The sequence below is a fragment of the Lipophrys pholis genome (assembly GCF_963383615.2).
Source record: "Lipophrys pholis genome assembly, chromosome: 5".
Lineage (NCBI taxonomy): Eukaryota > Metazoa > Chordata > Actinopteri > Blenniiformes > Blenniidae > Lipophrys > Lipophrys pholis.
This window is the reverse complement of record NC_137628.1, coordinates 4,772,325-4,792,431: the sequence shown is the minus strand read 5'-3', so window position 1 is coordinate 4,792,431 and position 20,107 is coordinate 4,772,325. Positions and strand designations below refer to the sequence as shown.

Below are 20,107 nucleotides of genomic sequence, written 5' to 3'. Positions count from 1 at the left end.
TCGTGAACTGTAGAGGTTTCAGAGGAGAACAATATCATCCTGACTGGCAGATTTTTAAAGGCCTGAGAAAGTGGATTTGTTATCTTCCAAGGTTAGCAGGGGTAGAGGAGTAACATGCTCGCCATTGTGAAAGTAATGACCTTCCTGATACAGAAGAGTGGCTCAGATAAGTGTGTGTATTCCTAGCAACCACTACAACGAATAATGATTTAACGATCTTGTAGAATTTGACCAATCACGGAGCCCTGCGAGGAGCAGCCGGATAATCAGGAATAATACACCCCCACTCAAGTCAGCATGACTTTCTGATTTATTTATTTGTTTATTTGAACTGTTCTGTTCTATATCAGTGATTTGCATTTAGAAAAAGAGAAAAGGCTATTTAGTCCACGCTTGTCTTTGTCTTTTTCCCATGAAGCTCGAAGTGGATGTTTTACATGAGACAGCGAATATTCCACGTCAGCTGAGTGAGATTTTGCCTTTTATCTTCTCGTGGGCTTCTAACTGGTTTGTCAAGCTCTATCCCTTTCAGTGGGTCCAGGTGTGTACAAAGGGAAATATAAAACTCATACAAATGACATTTTGCATGTCACAAACCACCTTTCCCTCTTATTTATTTGGTCCTGATCGGGCAGGTGGAACAAATTCACCCCTCACCTCTGAGACAAAACCAAATTTTCCAGCCGAAACCGCTGATATTTGAATGGCTCGAGGCTGTTTGCATGCCTGTATTGTTAAGTGACACATGAGCATCAGGCATCCTCAAAGTTCACATACGTGACACTACAATCACGAATAAGTACATTATTATTAAATTCTGAAAAGCAATGTGTAAGCAACCTGTTTGATTTTGATGACTTTTGGGGGATTTTACTTGTGAGAAAGTCAACTTTTAGTGAGAATCCTCGGTTACGTCACAGGCAGGTGTCCGTGCAGGGTGGAGCCTGATGATGAATACTGCGGTCGGCTTTGAATTTCTCAACAAAACCAAAGAGTTCGAGACTCACATTTCAGTCAGTCAAAGCTACTATGTTTACCAAGAATAACGAAAACTACAGATTATCTATTGAGGACACTGGCGTCATATAGTTTTAAGGTTTTCGTCCTCTCACAAGCTCCTAAGTAAAAAGGTAAGTGTGCTTATAATTTAACTTATTGATAAATATCCACAGAAATGTAATTGTATAGTGGTGTCTTTATCAATCTAATGCACTTTGTTTGGTTCTGGTATTGGAACATAACTCACTGAGATAAAAACCATGTACCACTGGATATTTTCCACATGATTGTTATAGAATTGCTAATGACAAAAAAAACTAATGCTTAATGTAACTGGTTCATTAGTTTATCACAAGTTATTCATTATTTATCATTTATTACTTCTTTTTATCACTTACCGTTTAGTAACAACTATTAAATCAATGGTTTGTGCCATTAAGTAAAACATTGAGACATTATTAATCATTTTTAAGACAAATTGGTGGAATGTTCTCAATGAAATCTATTTTATCTGATTTAAACTATTTCTTTAATTGAAAAGTTTATGGAATACTAACAGAGCAGACATTCACTACTTATCTTTTTTCCAGATTAACCAGAACATCGCATCCATACACTGAATTTATCAGATGAAAACATTTACACGGGTTCACGTTGGATCAGATATTTTTGTGTATTTGATCACAACTGCTTTTTTCTTACAAAGAAGATCATACCTTCAATGGATTCCCTCTAAATCTTCATTTGACACATCAGTAGAAATCTTTATCTGAAAACTGCATTCAAGGAGATTTGGGGCGAAAAAAGTTACCCTAGTTTCTTCCATGTTTTCTTTCCCAGAATTAACCCCATCAGAACCAAGAAATATCCACCAACCCTGCCAAGATGGATAAGTTTCGTATGATGTTCCAGTTCCTCCAGTCCAACCAGGAGTCTTTCATGAATGGGATCTGTGGCATCATGGCGCTGGCCAGTGCCCAGATGTACTCCGCCTTCGAGTTCAGCTGCCCCTGCATGCCAGAATACAACTACACCTATGGGATCGGACTGCTCTTCATCCCTCCTATATGGTTCTTCTTGTTGGGTTTTGTATTGAACAATAATGTGTCGGTGCTGGCGGAGGAGTGGAGAAGACCGACCGGGAGAAGGACGAAAGATCCCACCATCCTGCGCTACATGTTTTGCTCCATCACACAGAGATCCTTGATAGCGCCCGCGGTGTGGGTGTCCGTCACACTCATGGATGGAAAGAGCTTCCTGTGTGCTTTCAGCATTAACTTGGATCTTGACAGGTTCGGGAATTACAGCATTCTTAAAGGGATGTCGGAGGCGGAGAAGATAAGGCTGCTGGCAAAGATTCCCTGTAAAGATCTGTTCGAGCATCAGGAAATCCGAGTGGCAGCATCCCGATACATCAAGTGCATCTCACAGGTAGCTTAGCTGAAGTTTTTATCGTTTTGTGAATGATATTTCACTCAAACCCGTTAGAACATAAAACATTTTGAGCCAAACTATTGTCAAAACCACTGAAGTCACCAACGGCTCATCGCTGCATCCACAGAATCTCAGTAGGTTTCCTGTCTTATGAAACTTCACAAAATTCACACCAGGAGATCTGGGATTACTTCAATTTGTCCCAGAATGTTGCTCACATCAACAACCATCTGTGGTTTTGTGTCACTTTAAAAAGACGTCACACACCTTTTGCATGGTGGTAAAGTCACCGGCTCCACTGATGGCAAAACAGAAATCAGTATGAGCACTTGGTACTGAGAAACAGTGACAATAAGAACACAGACAAGGGCAGAGAAAACAGTACAGTGTGAGGTGATATATGGTATAATAGATACTACAATAGGCAAAGGGTATGCTTTGATGGCATGCAAGAGTTCTGTGGATGTCGAGAAGGTCCAGTTCATCATTTATACAATACCTACAGTATTGTATAAATGATGAGCAGGTTTTTTACATAGGATTCAGGGTTTTCATTTGAAAATGCTGTTAGTTTATACGAGGATTGAATGATCAGTAAGTGGATTTAACCATTGAGTTGTGAGCATCTTGCCATTATCTTTCAAATTTAAGCAAATGTATTTATAGAGTACCAAACACAAAGCAATTCACAGTGATTTACAAAGAAATACATGAAAGTTTCTCACACACTCTCATCCTTTCCCCTAAGCTGACTTTACTTTGCACTGTTAGTATTTGGCATCCCAAATTACCCACAAATATTACGTCCTCTCATCAGGGAACCACACATGTCATGCTGTTCCGGGTACTAATGGACTCGCTGTTTGAGATCTAACAATATTGTCTTATTGAGATGATAAAAAGGGTTTTAAGTGATGAAACAGATGAAAAGTTAAACAGTAATGTTAAAGTATTGCCGAGTAAGACAGGGATCCCGAGGCCTCGTGTCTCTTTGGTACTGTGAGGAATTGGAGCTGAGGACAACAGAGTTGAACTGAACTGAACTGAACTGAACTCTGCTATTTATCTTCTATTTATCACCTTTCAACCTATGGACCAGGTGAGCTGGCAAACCGCTCTACCATGTGAGCCACACCCTTGAAACAAAAATCTAGATCCTAAAATGAACGGAATGTTACAAAAGACATGTCTGTTCAAATTCATTTAAGCCGTTTGGAGACTTTCTGTTGTGAAGAACCTCGTGGCCTCAGGATTTTATAAATCCAGACTGTTGCTTCATTCGTCGTTCCACTCAATAATTTTAATTTCCAGCTCATTTCATTTTTTTCCCCCTTACTTTATTCTTCAACGACAGCAGTGACTTGAACCTTCCTTTCAGACTGTATTTCTCCTAACTCTTTGAGCTCCCTCAACCTTTCCTGGTGGCTTATTAGAGGGCTAGATGAGTCTTCAAATTTATTATTCATGGAACTGGGACCTATTCCAGTCCTTCAGAAAAAAAATATCCCCACTCTGTTATTTAGGTCTTTGATCAGCTGAAGGGCAATTTTATAGGCTTTAAAGTTACACATCTGTAAAAGTCTGGTGATTTTCAGATTCTGGTAATGAGATGTGAAACTCAGCACGCTGTTGAAAATGCTGTCTGCATCACACAACTGACAACTTGACCAAATAACTTCAGCAATGCGACCACAGAGGTCTGAAGATTTATACCAAACATGTTGAGTGTTTTAGGTCAGTCATGAAGTCAATAGTTTGACTGAAATCTGTGTTTTGCAGGCTTGTGGATGGATATTTCTGCTCTTGATGACCTTCACCGCCTTTCTGATCCGGGCGATCCGGCCATGCTTCACCCAGGCTGCCTTCCTGAAAACCAAGTACTGGTCCCATTACATCGACATCGAGCGCAAGATGTTCGACGAGACCTGCAAGGAGCACGCCAAGAGCTTCGCCAAAGTGTGCATCCACCAGTACTTTGAGAACATCAGCGGGGAGATGCAGAACCTCCACCACCGCCACAGGGACGACAGCGACGAAGAAGACGACGAAGACAAACAGAGGAGCGACGAGGAGAAGCTGCTGGGCATCAGGGCCCAGGACGATATGAACAAGGTGTTGTGGAACTGGCACACCTGTAAGCCAGCTTTAGCTCTGAGAAAGGAGCACATGGACGATGAAAACAATGGGAAACTGAATGGAAACGTCAACGGGGTGGCGAACGGGTTTGTGAAGGGACACACCCATGATGTGGAGAAAAAGGAATGGGCAGTGTATTACAGCAAGGTCTGAAGAGTCCCAAAGACAAAGTGAAAGACTCCCGTTGGACTTTCTAGCAGTCAGACTGTGTTCCCAAGCTACAGATGTAATTGTTAATCATATCTTTAGGATTTTGTAAAGATAATCATGTTATACACAATAAGTGTCATCCTGTGTTTGATTTACGTGAGTGTGATAGTTTGACTGACGGTAGCTCACAGCTATTTACAATACTTGAACATTATTCCTTACTTAAAAACTAAAATCACACAGATGCAGTTTAGGATTATGGTTCACATGCAGCTCAGTGGAATCTAATAGGTGTGGTCCCAAACCAGTTGTTTTTACTTCTGTCTCAGCTGTGATTGATTTCAGTTCTTCATTGTTGTAAAATCCGTCTGACGTTGCTCTTTGCGGTGCTCTTGACAAAGAAACCCTGAAGTCTTTACATTCCTGGCTGCCCATAAGAACTGTTTGCATGAGACTGATAGTAAAATTACATTACAACACGCTGGAGGGTTCTCGTCAATAGATCCACTACCGGATGTTTGTGTTGCACTCAAGCACAGACATGTTATAAATATTCCCACAGTGCAAGACAGAAACTGAAACATGAGTTTCAGAAGAAAAAATAAAAAAAAGTGTCATGCTTGTCAACTCTGTGATGTAAAATTGTTTGCAAGTTAAAGGAAATGTTACAACTTTGACACATTGTGAGGATTAAATGTTTGTTTTAGTTAAGTAAGAGATCGCTGTGCAGCATTACTGGGTCAGTCCTTTCTGTTCCGAGCTGATCTCCCTACAATGCTACAGTAATTTGCAATCAGGCAAACCCTCGATTTACGCAAAAACAAAAGGTTGTGGCAGTCAAAACTATTTACATGTCACCAAGCAAACAAGGTCAGCATTTGCATTTCTCTCATTTCCTTTGCTGGGTAGTTCTCCCAGTCGCTCCCCGTTAACGTCTCACTCACAGAAAACAACAAGAACTATCGAATATGTACGTCCTGTTAACATTTTCGTCTCGTTGTAGACTTCCAGGGAGCCGCTGATACAAAGCTTGCGTTCCCTGGAGGGTGTGCAGTTACCAAAACCACCACCCTTAATGCCAACAATGAAAACACAGGCCTGCAGCTACAGCATGACTCTGGAAACCTGCACACGCCCAACAATGCCTGTGGTGTATTAAGGCCTGTATTTAGGCTCATGCATCTGTGCAGTCCATCCAGCTGTTCCTCAGTACTCGGGAGTAATGTCATTTACTCTGGCAGGGCCGGGAGGGAGGGAGGGAGGGAGAGGTGGGCATCGTGAATGAAAATGGCATGTATCCCATTGAAGTCTCTCCTCCCTGCCCCCAGGGATTAGTGAAGCAGCTCTCCCCCCCTTTGACCGTCTCACAGCTTCACCCAGTAGCCCAGCAGCTGTTCTCTCCCCCTGTGAATATGCAGCCGAGGCCTTGCTGGTGTGGGGGTGGACTTGCATGCAATGTCTTTGTCCCGGTTGTGATTTTTACCCCCCTCCCCTCCTCTCTCTGTGCGTCTCCCACTCCTTATTATGTCATGTTCACATCTTGTCGTTTGCAGATCTTCTTGTTCTTTGACTATGAAAGCGGTGGCACAGTACTTATAATTAGATCTAACAAAAGCAAAGATCAAAACAATGCTCTGCTGCGAAAATAAAAATACAATCACGGTCTGCATTTGTGTGAGGTTGTATGATTTCTGAATGTTTTTGGGTTGTTTTTTTTTTCATTCCTGACCTCCACTTCCCACAAATGGCTATGTTTTGGTTGTCAGTACATCAGCCATGCAGGCCTGTGTGTGTTATGCATGTGTGTGTGTGTGTCCTGTCTCCCTCTCACATCATGCACAGAGGTGTGCGCACACAGACACACACACATAAGCATGCTTGCAGTCGTCCCATTGGCGCGCGCCTGGCTCATTCTGCCTTCCTGCCGCCTGCAGATTGGAGGAGGGAGGTTTGGAGGGAGGGCCCAGGCAGAGGAGAGTTGCGAGGCAAAACGGCTGGTCACATGAGCGCGGATCTGTTTACAAACCCAGGAGCGAAGGGAGGAAAGGGAAGGAGGACTGCAGCCACTCTCTCTCTCTCTCCATAACCGAGCGCCATGGAGGATTGACGGAGGGGAGATCCAGCCAGGACACAGCCAGCTGGAGGACAGAGGACTGACTGCGACACACACACTGTCTTTGTCTCCTGTTTTCTCTCAGCAGATGGTTAGAGGGAGAGTAGGATCCCCCTCACACACATGCACACACATGCACACACATGCACACACACACACACACACACACACACACTGACACACACCAGCAAAAACAGTTGTTGACTTCATGGAGCTGTCCTCACTTTGTTTGGGCTTCTGAGGAGGGAGGTTTCTTTTTTTTTGTTGTTTTTTTTCCTTCAACTGAGGAGCAATAATAACTGCAGGATCTGAAGAGACAATAAAGAGACACCAGAGGAGACAAGGAGACACCAGAGGAGTCAAGGAGACAACAGAGGAGACAAGGAGACAACAGAGGAGTCAAGGAGACAACAGAGGAGTCACCAGAGGAGACAGGAGGGGGATGAGACTTGTGGAAAAGCTGCTTTAGGAGGAAGACAAAGCACAGATTAATGTCAGATAATTGCCCCCATTGGGTGAGGATTTCCATTCTGAACGCTGTCATTGAGATCTGCTGGAGCCCTCTCTGCTGAAAATGTGAGTATTTCCTGTTTATGGCATTGTGATGAGAGTCAGACGCAGAGATTTGACAATAACAAGTCCATGATTGCACATGGTGTTGAGGCGTCTGAGAGGCTAAACATGATCTCTTTGTCTCTCCTCTCTCTCTTTTTCTACATCTACCTGACATCCTCGGTGGTGGGATCCAGGTCCACATGAGGTCTCCATCCTGCCTCAAACCCCAGCCCCAAATCTCACAATCTTAACACGGACTGGTTAATCCTGATTTTGGGGGAATGCTGGGCTGCACAGACTGCTGAGCCATCAACAACAACAACAACAACAAAAAAAACAAAACACCAGCACCTCTTGAGGATTTGTGGGATCTGAGAAAATCTTGATCGCTGTGTTTTTTTGTTTTTTTTTGGTTCAACAAAAGAGCGACTGAGTTCAGGCTCCAAAACAGATTCAGTGTCCGAAGCTTCAGCCCACCAGTTTGGCTCTCCTCCAGGCCTCTCCTGACTGAATTTACTCCTGCTGCTTGCAGAATCAGATTTCATGCAACCATTCCAATGGTGTAATGGTAAGTGAGAGGTGCTCTACCCCCACCCCCCCCCCCCCCCTCCTATAGGAACACGAAAATCTGTAACTCCTGTTACTTGTTGATTAGTGGGCTCTTTGTGTTGGACCTGCATGTGGAGGCCTCAGGCTCAGTTGAGGGGTTAGGTTAGGACACGTTTCTTTGACAGCCAGGACATCTGCATTAGAGGACATTTCATTAAATTTCTTTTTAGTGGATCCATTATTAAATCTCTCTTCTTATGTGACAATAGGTCTTCCCTAGCTACCCTCGCCTCTCCTATTGTAATTCCCCCAACCCCCCCCACCCCACCCCACTCCCAGCCAAGTCAAATTATCCTCCCCATACCCCCCACAGTGTGCAAGCTGTACCCATTCATTCTCTGTAAAGAGAGACACATGGACGTTTCGAGGCTGGCAAGGAGCATCCTCGCTGCAAATTAATAGGAACACATGTGTCCTGTGGAAGTGGGGCTTCCTCCCGTATTGTTTTACCAAATGGCGCTCGTCCCCAGAGTTCATTCCAGTTAACTGACTCCCACCCCCACCCTGCTGCCACCTGCAACGCACACACACACACATTTCAATCAGTATCAGATAGGCCTCCATCCCCCCAGTGCTGACACACACACACACACACACACACACACACACACACACACACACACACACACACACACACACACACACACACACACACACACACACACACACACACACACACACCACCTCTACCGAGTGTGTGTGGAACAGATGGCGATGTGGCGGAAGTGGTGTCTGTCCTTCATGTTTGTCTTGTTCACAGCCAATTAACGCACAATCCTACCAGCGTCCCAGTTGCCACCGCAGCGCGAGTCGCCGCTCCCTCGACACACCTGCATCCAACCAACCAATTATTACAATTAGGCCCCCGTCAAGTGTTTGACACTGTCTGTTGGTCTCCCGAGCTCGTGGAGACGCAGCAGAGTGCCACATGAATCCACCGTCAGACTCGAGGGCTGCTGGAGCCGTTTGCTCCACGCTCTAGTTAATGATCAACAGCACTCCCACACCGATCAGCCATAACATTAGGAACACGGGGACAGGTGTGGTGAATAACACTGCTTATGTGTTTACCATGGCACCTGCTCACGAGTGGGATGTGTTCGGCAGCAAGTGGACATTTTGTCCTGTGAGAAGGAGGGAAGAAAATGAGCGAAAGTGAGGATTTGAACCAGTTTTGATGAGGTCTCGTGTAGAGAGGTCATTGTTGATCTGTCGGGGCTGTTTTTGCCCGCAAGATGTGGATTGTTATGCTGCCTGTGCGTCCTTGGTGGTTTGTGTCTCCCTTCAGCGCACGTTCATAACGCCGTGTTTACAGTTTGCAAATAATAAACGTGGCTCACGTCTTCTTCCTTTCAAGGGGACATGACGTGCACGTTTAACTGCTGTCTGCACTCATAACAAAGCAATTACCTGAACGAATCACACAGTGTGGTGTTTGTGCCACCGGTATAGACCCAAAACGGCCGATGTTAATTACTGTATGCTTGGTATTTTTAACATGGGTGAATAGAATTGGAAAGTAAACAAGCAAGTTATAAAGCAGCATCTGTTAACAAATTTGAACTGTAGGTGCCCATAAAGAGAACAGAGGGTTTTGCATTTTCTACTCGTCTCCAAACACAAGAAATGAAGATTTATGACTTCTTAAACTTGAGGTGACACATTTGACCTTTTCTTCCACGGCGTGACAGTTTTGCTAATCTCTGTTCTCAACCTGTTCCCAGCAGGATGCATGTGCGGTTTGAGTCCTCGAAACCTTGAACAAGACTGCACCATGACGTCTGACATCTATCACCTCCCGCTCAACGTCTATGTCATCGTGCTGGGCATCGGCCTCTTCGTCTTCATGCTCAGCCTCATTTTCTGCTGCTACCTTTTCAGGTATGTGGACAGGTCTCCTGAAGTTCAGGGAAACGAGCGTCGCGGCACACAGAGCCACAGCAGGTTAAAATAATCCCAAACTGCCTCGGTAATGAGCCACATCGTCACATATTGATGCCGCATCGATTCCGGTGTTCGGGATGCAAATTTATGCAGCGATTCCCCGCAGAGCTGCCAAAGTTGTGACATCCGAATTTATAATTGTTAAAAACTAATTAATAGCACGTTCGTGCTTCTATATTTTGAGTATTGCAACATGCATTTTTTTTAATTCTTTTTTTTTTTTTACATTCTGCAAGAGAAAGAAAACTTGAAAAGAAAAATAACATATTTGAAGAAGTATTTAAACAATTTCAGCCGCAGAACATCTTGATTCACTGAACAGCAGATTAAATTCCTGTTGCATGACAAAGTCGGTGATAATAATCAAAGTTATAGCTTCTGAAGTCATTGTGGGTACTGTTTTTTTTTTTTCTTTCTTTTATTTTAATTCACAGTCTGTGCTCCTATCAGCTTTGTTTACTGATTCTGCAGTTGCGCCACACTGCAGAGTTTAGTGACTGATTAATCTCGACCAACCTGAGGTTTTGCCCCCCCGGGGGGTGCCGCAGATCACATGAGAGGCTGAAGGGTGTGTCTCTGCTCTGAACATAACACACTTCATAGGATTTGAAGATCTGGAGAAACTTCCTGTTGTAGAAGTGTCCAGACTGTTTGGCTTCACTGCAAAAGCCGGATATGAAATACTGAACACTTCTTTAGAGGATTACCTGTACTGCTCTGTGTGATTGTGTGCTCGATCTGCTGACAAAGTTTGTGTTTAACCATGTTATGAGAATATTAACCCCAACCGGAACAAGAGAAAGTCTCCACCTGTCAACCTGGTTTTGCAGGTTTCTTCCTGCTCAAAAGAAGTTTTTATGCTTGCTCATGTGGAATTGTTGTTTTCTCCCTGTAAAAACACTTTGAAATAACTGTGGTGTATTTGACACTATAGAAATTAAATCAAATCAAATTGAATTATGATATTTTGTGTCAAGTGGAGCACCGCCATAAAAAGAACAAAACAACTCCTGATACGCTGCTGTGAACTTTCAGAACACCTCACTACGCTGAAGTGCCCAGTTAAATGTGAACCCTGTCAACATTTAGGAGCGAAACTGCCGCGGTACAAATTTAACAAGCTGTGCATGCAGGCGAACTTTGCACGCTCTTGAAGAGGTTTCCCCCGCCCTGACCTGAGTCGCTGTTGTTACGACAGTCACGTCTTCATTAACACCGTTGTGCCCGTGTGTCTCCCAGGTTGAAACAACAAGGAACCAGGGAGCAGTTCAGCTACAATGAGGTACGTCGCTGCGGTGTTTTGCCGCTGTGGGTCGCACATGTTAACGCCAGCAAATGAGGCACGTTATAAATACCAGCGCAGCATCTCACGCCGGCCGTTTATAGCCGACCTTGAATCCACCCTGGAGCCCTTTACCTCCACTCGGGTTTTTAAAAACGCAGGGAGGGAAAAGCTTCAGAAAATGAGCGGGCAGCAGAGTTCGACAGCGTGGCGTGTGGACGTCTTAAACCTCGGGGAAGGTTAAACTGCTTCCACTGGATGCTCATGATGACTTGTAGTGCACGCGGCTGTTTTTCAAGATGATCCAGTAACACCGAAAAACACCTGAAGTGTTTTGGGTTTTTTTTTGCTCCGCTGCTTTTCTGTTATGTTGGAACATCACATTCATAATGCTGTTGGTTGTTTTGTTTTTTTCTCCCCTGTAAAATGCTTCTCTCCTCTCTCTGCTGTAGGTGGTGCTGAAGGGCGCGAGCAAGAAACTGAGCCTTCTTGGAGTGAGTGTCTTTGTCTGCAAAAAGCTTCCACACGACACATACATGTTTGGGTAGAAACACTGGGGAGTCTATAATCTCATTTTCACCCACACCGTCTCACAGTGGACGTGATTAGCAAGCTGCACCTACTCGGTGTGGAGACGTCCTGAAAATATCTTTAAAAAAATAAAAGATGTCAGTGCGAGAGTGCCTGCAGGATGTAGGACTCCCAAGAATAACCACACTCATTCAAAATGCATTATGAAAAAAAGATCACTGCTCTCTGTTGTGATTCTTAAAAAAGAACTGCCTCTCAAAAGTTCTTTTTTTATTTTTATTTCATCAAGGCGTTAGAAATAAATGTGACGTACATTCAGCATCTGATTTCTCTTATCGAGTTTGAAATGCTGTTATTGCTCCGAAGCATAATTAGAGTGAAAGCAGAATGTGGCAATACCTGTGTTTTACAGTCAGATGACCATAATTTACCAGCTACCCGTGGTCACGGCACTGCAGCGGATCAAACCCGCTCTCAGAGACACACGTGTAATCAGCTCACCTCACTGTGCGTTCTGTTTGGTTTCCTGTGCAGCAAACCTGTGCAGTGTGTCTGGAGGAGTTCAGGACTCGAGACGAGCTGGGAGTGTGTCCGTGCTCACACGCATTTCACAAGAAGTGAGTGTTGCGACACCGAGAGGCACAAGAGTACTCTCTCTTTTTTCTTTTTAACATTATAGCTTGGCTTACTTGCTTTCCTGTCGAGTTATGTGAGAAGTGAAAAGGAAAATGTATCCCTGTGTGATTGGCATAGGAGAATTACACTACAGTTAAATGGAAACGACAGCACAGATCCTATATATATATATATACATTTTTTTATTATGATCCCTAATTTACCTCATCTGCATTTGCAGTGATTGTTAAACAAAATATATTTTTCCAATAGGATATCTGGACATCCAGTGAAAATTTGAGCCTATTTAGAGAATTTCGATCTATAAACTGTGATGCCATTTTGGTCAATTGTACATTTTGACATTTTTGTTTAATTAATTGTTTATTGCACAAAATTGGTGAAATTTTCCCTTTCTCAATACTTCAGTGAGTGCCGTGTAAAGGGGTTGGATGGCCTCTTATTTTCGGGTTCTTGTACCTTTATGAGTAATCTTTTTAAGTAAGTAATATTACAGAGTAGTTTACCCCATGTAATCATTGCTACTTTGAAAAGATTTCAGATTGTGGCTCCGCCCACAATTTGAAGTGACATTCATATGACTAATTCACTCATCTGCATTTTTTGTAGCCATTGTTTATTTTAAAACAGTTTCTTGAGAGATGTTGTGTGTTCGTAACTTGGATTTAATGACTAAGCAATGAAGGTTTTTGTTCCCATCATGTCACCGCATACTTCTCTTTGACTGTTTATGATAACTACAAAATTCCTAAACGGCCATAAAAACAGAGCTCTGCACTGCGTGAACTAGTTATTATGGTGGCCCACAGGATTTGTGCATCTAAATAATGATTCACCAAGCTTGTCTGAACTGTTAAAAGTAGAGTAACACTTATTTATTGCCATTTTTAGAAAATTCAACAGCCATATAATCAAACTAAAAGGAGGCTTAAAGTAGCTTTGGGTTTTACTTAAGTTAAAGCTATGTAGCAGTAGTTATTTACCTGGGTATAAATTCTCATTACTCAATCCAGCCCTGAAAATGATTATTTATAGTTTCTTGTCTTTAGTTTTGTCTGCAGTGATGAGAAATCAAGGTTGTCAGAATTCAGTTAACTTTATCAGTGTTTTTCCCTGCCACTGTTATGCGTGCACATTCCTGGTAACCTATCCAGTTTGAATCATGCACGCTACTCATTGAATCCTCAGATTCGGTCATTTAAATTTGTTTTCCTGCAACTTTTAAAACTGTTCGTCTGGCCCATAAATGCCAAAACTCGCTCAGAGGACAAAGGTTAAAGATTAGCTTTAATTATAATGTTGTGTAATAGTCTGTTTAGAAATCCAATATCAGCACTCAGACAGGAGTCGGCTCCAATCATTGAGCTCTCAGAAGTTTCTGGATGGAGTCCGGCTGACAGTTTCTTTTATCTAATTAGTTCCCAATAGTAGATTACCGAGCATGCAGTGCAGTGTTATACTTATATATTTTTTTTTTTTGCCAGGTGCCTGCTCAAGTGGCTGGAGATTCGCAGCGTTTGCCCGATGTGCAACAAGCCCATCCTGCGGCTCCACACAGACGCTCCCCAGGGTGCCGAGGGTCCCATGGACCCCGAGGAAGTGTGAGACGGTGCTGGGGACGAAGGCACCGAGCTCCTCCACAAGAAAACTCAAAACATCAAATACACTAGAGATGATGGACAGCGGTCATCTATCAAAGACATCTCACAGGAAATGTTGTTAATGATCCCAAGCTGCAGCGCTGCTGCTGCTGACTTTTGAGCAATATGCCTCCATGAGAATTGGATATCAGTAACACAGACATGTGTTGGTCAGAACAGCCAGACGAGAGAGTGAATGAATAGGGATTTTTTTTTCTTCCCCATTTAAAAAAAAAAAATTATAAATGCTCCTAGTTTTACTTCCATGTTGCACTGTTCACCCCAACAACAACAAAAAAAAAAAACAGGAGGCGCATTAGAGAGCCGGACTTCATTGCCATCGTCACTGGACGAATTGTGCAGCACTGCCAGAGACAAGCTACCATACAGGCATTGAGCAGGACATCAGAACACAAGGATCAGTATGGAAACCTCTAATATCTCAGGGGGTGTTACCAATACAGCCAGCACAAACCATGTTGATCACCCTATAACCCCGTGCCACACACGCATCGTCAATACTGCCAACGTAGGTGAAACGCCCTAGCAGGTAGCCGCACGCTCCGGCCGCAACAAAGAACCAGCCGGATTACAACCATGATGATTTCAATTGACAATACTGTTACTGATTGTGTCCCCAGGCCCTTTTCCTTTAAAGAAGAGACTGATAGAAAACTAGTCTTGCCCGTATGTATTGTACGTAATGTCTCCCTATATATTGTTTTTTTTGTATTTTAAATAAAGCGTCACGTAATGTATTGTAATGGTGTTGATTTATTCAAAGTGACACAATAGTCAGTCCATCCCTCCTCAGCTCACACACATTGTTTTACAAAAAGGTGTAGAAATGCAAGTTGATGAAATGTTACATACAAGTTTGTTTTTCCACTTTTATAGACGTACTTTACAATGCCTGCTGTGACGAAGACTTGCAGGTCAATAGTTCACATGGAAATTTAAAAAAAATAAAAGCATCGGAAGCGAAGGTAGTTTAGAAGAGGAAGCCACGCGAGCGTGTGATGAAGCACGCATCAATCTAACTCGACCCGATCGCCTCAACGCGTACATTCGCTCCTCAGCAGGCGGCCTCGGTGCCTTTAGCTTCCACAAACTCCACGGCTTTTTCTTTGACCACCTGGATGCTCTGAGGAGTGCCGTGTTTCTTCTCATACTCCAGGTAGCGCTTGAAGAAGAACTTGATTTTCTTAGCCGAGACGCTCAGGTGGATGACTCGATCGAAGAGCGCCCTGCAAGAGTTAGAGAAGAGCACGTGTGGAAGTGACTGGTTACAAAAACAGTTATTGCAATTTGTGTGCTCTGGGATTATAATTCACTGGTACTTGAAGATGCACTTCTTAAAAGTCGTCAGTCTTAAGTGAAAATGCAAAACTTCATTGTGTTTCTGGGTTCCGTTCACACGACAACGTGGCTCGGAGACACTGAAAACGCAGCTTTTTGAAACTGGCTTCCAAGGTGGATCTTTTTGAAAACGCTCCGACTCAGGCCCTGTCCACACGACAGCACCATTTCATAAAACTGCATCGTTTTTGGCCGGTCATCCACATGGCGCTGCCTTTTAGGAGCCGGAATTTATATTTCTTTTTTTCTTTTTGAGAATGGGTTCGAGAGTGGAGAAATTTGAAAACGCTGCCATGTTGATGAGCAAGACGAACATTTGCTAAAAAAAAAAGAAAAAAAAAAAGACGTCACCGACCCAATAACCCCGCGAAGCTCTCTGCAATGTCACTTAACGACAACAACAATGGCGGACTACATGCTTCAGGTCATGCTGCAGAAGCTACTGATGCTATTTAGTCCACTATGACCATGCGCCGTGTCGTCTTCTCCGTTTTTGGTGAATTTCTGTGGCAGAGTTACAGCGCCACCTGTAAGCCTGGCATATGGACTACATTGTTTTGAGTCATTTTTATGGTGCCGTGTGGATGGGACACTTTTCAAGAACGGCCCGGGAGAAAAAAAAAGATAATTTTGGCTCATCTGGACGGGACCTGAGTCTCCGTGGAAATGGGGGTAAACAACTTTTCAGATATGCTGCTATTGCGCGTGTGCACCACGGCTGTAAATAGTTGTTCTGCACATGCACGGTAGATGGACAATAATAACAATGTTTTCCTCCAGAGTGCCATGACTTCCAGTCCTTATTCTCCAGGAACTTGGTAGTTTTACAGTTGACAGTCACCGTAAGAACAATCCGATTTGGTCGTCTGTCCATACCAATGTCTGTGTTCTCCCATTGTTAATGTTTAACATGTTGTGCTCTGCTGCACATGTGTTTGATTTCATTACTAAAACAACCAAAAGCACTGACTAGTGGCTCAAAAACAAACATGTGGTGTAAGAGTTAAAGAATTCTGGCATGTCATTGCAGATTTTTTAACAGTTTACTACAATGACTCACTTCACCATCTAGTGGTATAAACTGGTTTTGCAACACAGGACAACCCAGCTTATCTAACTAGAAAATATCCAAAACTACTCCAATGCAGTCATGACAGTGGTTTATTTGCTTTATATGTTGCTTTAGGGTGTTTTTGAATGTTTATATATATTTATCAACAATACGTAATTCTGTTTCCTACGACTGAGATCATAACTATCGACTGAAAATGGCTAAAGTTTCAGTCCATATAAAACTTTTTTGATCTACATTTCTTTACAGAGATAAATGCTTCATCATCTTGTGTTCCAAACAAATAGCCAAAATGTGACTTTTACATACTTAATTGTTTGATATTTGATGCAGGCAAAATTAGCGAAATTACTGCTATTGTGATTAAAATGCGGTTCTGGAGTTTTTCTTACTGCAGTACTGTGTCGGTACTGTTCTTTCACTGTCTGAAGGTTGGGTTTGGTATGAGTTTATACCCCCCCCCTATTTTTTAATATTAATCAAAATGAGAGCAACCCAAACGGAGTGAGGAGCTTTTGTTTACCTGACTTCCTTCTGCGAGCCATGTTTGACCATCAGGTCGATAAAAACTGACCACAGGTCGGTGCGTTTCGGGTAGCTCGTCAGGACTTTGTCGAACATGTTACGGCCTTTCTCTGCATCGCCGTAACGAAACTCCAGCTGAGCAAACTTGGTGATGACGTCGACGCCTGAGGAGGGACGACAATAGAAACAGATTCATATCAGTGATCAGGAAGTCTGAATGGCTCCACTGATCATACATTACATTTCAAGATAAGCAATTATATTATAAAAAAAGAATAGAATTCACATCTAAACACCATAGTCAGTTATAGTTATAAAGTCACACCTTTCATGCAGATTCTTTATGACATGTGATTTAAATAAAATGTTAAAAAATATCTGATCTTATCAAATCCTGATTTTCATGACGAGGCTGCATGACAGTGTGACGGTTCATACTCCTGCCTCACAGCTGCTTTAGAATGTGTCAAAGAGGCAAAAACAGCTGCAGTACAACTGCTCACAGTAAATAAAGAGACTGCAGTGTTAGACGCCCTTCACCTCTTCAGCTACACTTGCGACGTGACCTGAGTGGCTGCCCGAGGCATCCTCTATGGTTCAATTAATAACGTTCTCACTCCTCCAATGCAACGCGGTAATGGATCAAACATGGCGAGTATGCACACAGCTTCAAAGCCTGCAAGTCTGAACAGGCCATCTTACTTTCTTTGCTGGGTAGGCTGTTTAGCGCCCTCTGTAGGAGAGCGCTGGCAGCGTCGCTCTGACCCTGCTGGAGGAGGAACGTCCCGTAGCTCAGCCACACCGATTTATTCTGACGGAAACGCTTCACCATGGTTTTGTACAGGCCCTCTGCCTCCTGGAGGACAAATACAAACCGTGAGAAGAAAAAAAAAACAACCAAAAAAAAAAAACATGTACTGGAAGAACAGAGAAATATATCAAATTGTAGAGCAAAGATATTGGTAAGTGGGCTCCGAGAGAAACGTTTCCGCACCTTGGTTTTGTCTGACTTGGCGTAGATGTCAGCCAGCTGCTGGTACACCGGCATGGGCTCGCAGAACTGCACGGCCCGATCGAACACCTTCCGGAGAGTCTCCGGGGTGCCGTACATGTTCTCCAGGTTCAGTAGGGCCACCCACACGTTCAGCTTCTCCTGCTCCTCCCTGACCGGCACAGGATGCAGTTCAACACATTTAAACTTCTGGCCCAACTTTGGATTCACAGGAATCAGAGAGGAACCCAGAGAGCCTGGGAGTCATTGTCAGGAACTGCAACAGGATTTAATATGAAACTAAAGTGACGAGCAGTTTCCCCAGGGGCTAAACACAACCGACTGAAATCACTGCGTTTTATTTGGCACAATAGAAATAAAAAAAAAAAAATGAATACATTACGGATTTTTCACGAGCTCATTTTGATATCGATCATGTCTTTCAATAAAATAGATATTAGTTTTGAACTCAATTTACCCCTCCCTTTTTTTTTTTTTGCATTAATCCCTTGTAAAAACCAAAAGCATTGGAAATAAGACATGTAAAATAAACAAACCTCTTTTCCCTTTATGCTGCACCGACGTGAAAGTATTTGAGCTTCACACTGGCATCTTTTAAATAACTTTTTAAAACAACATCACAGGAGAATCATTGAGATATCCATGTCTGACATATATGTCACAGCCGTCACATTCCTGCAGGATCATCTCATCTTCTGGACCAAATTAAAGCTTTTAGTTATAATAGTTAAAAAAAAGTATAATTTTTTGTATTGTTCTTATTTCCAAAAATTCCTGGCATGTATCCATGTCCACCCCTCACAAACTTTTTTTTTAAACACGTGAGGTTTTTACGACGTTGACCTGAGTGCATGTGCTCTCCAGTGCGTTACCTGAAGGAAATGGTTTTGAGGGCCCTCTCAGCCACGGCCCGGGCCTGTTCGATCTGCGTGGCCTGCAGGTGGTGAGCCATATACTGGAGCCAAAGCAGCGAGCTGTTGGGCGACGCCAGCAGCAGCCGTTCAAAGGCGGTCGCGTCCTCCGGCCGCAGGTTCGGATCCATCAGCTCCATTTCCCGCTGGACCAGAGCTTTTTCCACAGCCTTGTCCTCCTGCTCCACCTCGTGGCGAGACTTCTTCTGGGACTGTCAGGTGAGACGGGGCAGATTAAGGAAGCTGTAACGGGTCATTCGGGTCATGCAGAGGATGCTCCTTTACGAACGTCTCACCTTGGCGCTTTCTTCTTGCTCCTCTCCGTCACTGGAGTCTCTGTCCTGCGCGGCTGAGGCCGGTTTGAGCGAACTGAGCCCCACGTCCCAGGAGAAGCTGGCTGCGACCTGCAGTCTGGAAGGACCGGCTGAGCCGGGTGGAGGCTGCTGACAGCGAGCGAGAGGAAAACAAGGTTTCAGACTTGCTTGTAATGAAGAGTTTTCCAGGGAGGATAAAACTTACTGTGGCAAGTTTGGCTTTGTCTTTATCCTCCTCTTCTCTGAAATACACCTCCACTCCGCTGTCATTATCATCGGTCCTCGATTTCTTTGCTTCCTTCTTTTTCTTCTTCTTTGGGTTTTTGGAATCGGTTTTTTTCTGGAAAGTTAAACAAGATGAAGGATTAAGACATGATACAGTAAATGATGGATTTACATAAAAGGTCTGAGTATTTAGTATGCAATGGAAAATGCTCTGTGAGAAAGGAAAAATGGATACCAGCGCTGGGGTTACCGGCTCGCTCTCAGACAGGCTGCGCTTCTTGCTCTTCTTGAGATCGTGTTTCTTCTTCTCCTCGTCGACGAGTCGCAGCGGCAGACCCAGAGAGTCTGGAAGGACGTCCGGCTTCCCGGTGTCCAGAGGGAGCAGGGAGAGATCCACAAACTCCTCCTCGATGTCAATACTGAGGACGGAAACAGAACGATGCACTGAAGACTCCACAAAGACTGTGAAGCGCCACAAGCGGCTGCAGCCTGAAGCTCCATCGTACCTGAGGATTTTGGTGGTGACCAGGCTGTTAGCGGGCAGGTGAGCTGACAGCACTTTGTGGTTGGTGACAAAGTACTTGGTGGACTGCTGAAGTTGTGCTCTTCCTGTGATGCTTCTTGAAAGCCTGGAGGTGAAAGGTGGAGAACAGATGTGAC

The 20,107-nt window shown here is 43.7% G+C and overlaps 3 protein-coding genes across 5 annotated transcripts in view; 2 read left to right on the top strand and 1 right to left on the bottom strand.

Annotated features, from left to right (window-relative positions):
• The first annotated feature begins 983 nt into the window (after positions 1-983).
• Positions 984-6,384, top strand: calhm1b (calcium homeostasis modulator 1b). The gene is made up of 3 exons (XM_080462866.1): positions 984-1,130; positions 1,840-2,430; positions 4,213-6,384. Exons 2-3 carry the CDS (start codon positions 1,885-1,887, stop codon positions 4,720-4,722), a joined length of 1,056 nt encoding a protein of 351 aa, XP_080318992.1. The 5' UTR covers positions 984-1,130; positions 1,840-1,884; the 3' UTR covers positions 4,723-6,384.
• A 304-nt stretch (positions 6,385-6,688) lies between these two features.
• Positions 6,689-14,791, top strand: LOC308109360 (RING finger protein 122). Of its 2 annotated transcripts, none has more exons than XM_080462870.1 (7): positions 6,689-7,408; positions 7,582-7,955; positions 9,721-9,877; positions 11,180-11,222; positions 11,675-11,716; positions 12,288-12,370; positions 13,874-14,791. In XM_080462870.1, the coding sequence occupies exons 2-7, from the start codon at positions 7,931-7,933 to the stop codon at positions 13,992-13,994; spliced, it is 471 nt and encodes a 156-aa protein (XP_080318996.1). In that variant the 5' UTR covers positions 6,689-7,408; positions 7,582-7,930; the 3' UTR covers positions 13,995-14,791. The 2 variants fall into 2 exon arrangements, with proteins under 2 accessions (XP_080318996.1, XP_080318997.1); XM_080462871.1 differs by having other exon boundaries at positions 6,720-7,408; positions 9,724-9,877.
• The window catches only part of pdcd11 (programmed cell death 11), a 35,787-nt gene continuing 30,463 nt past the window's right edge, over positions 14,784-20,107 (bottom strand). For both annotated transcript variants that reach the window (XM_080462859.1, XM_080462860.1), the window contains exons 28-36: positions 19,954-20,076; positions 19,683-19,866; positions 19,428-19,562; positions 19,205-19,351; positions 18,870-19,120; positions 17,980-18,148; positions 17,688-17,841; positions 16,984-17,149; positions 14,784-15,276 (exon numbers count right to left, since the gene is read on the bottom strand). In XM_080462859.1, the coding sequence (XP_080318985.1) occupies positions 15,105-15,276; positions 16,984-17,149; positions 17,688-17,841; positions 17,980-18,148; positions 18,870-19,120; positions 19,205-19,351; positions 19,428-19,562; positions 19,683-19,866; positions 19,954-20,076 (1,501 nt within the window). In that variant the 3' untranslated portion in view covers positions 14,784-15,104. The remainder of the gene's footprint in view (positions 15,277-16,983; positions 17,150-17,687; positions 17,842-17,979; positions 18,149-18,869; positions 19,121-19,204; positions 19,352-19,427; positions 19,563-19,682; positions 19,867-19,953; positions 20,077-20,107) is intronic.

Coding starts and splice junctions, on each gene's coding strand:
- LOC308109360 (XM_080462870.1), top strand. CDS start 7,931: ATGCAACCATTCCAATGGTGTAATG. Junction 9,878..11,179: donor TTCTGCTGCTACCTTTTCAG/GTATGTGGACAG, acceptor TGTGTCTCCCAG/GTTGAAACAACAAGGAACCA. Junction 12,371..13,873: donor TCACACGCATTTCACAAGAA/GTGAGTGTTGCG, acceptor TTTTTTTGCCAG/GTGCCTGCTCAAGTGGCTGG.
- calhm1b (XM_080462866.1), top strand. CDS start 1,885: ATGGATAAGTTTCGTATGATGTTCCAGTTCCTCCAGTCCAACCAGGAG. Junction 2,431..4,212: donor ACATCAAGTGCATCTCACAG/GTAGCTTAGCTG, acceptor TGTGTTTTGCAG/GCTTGTGGATGGATATTTCT.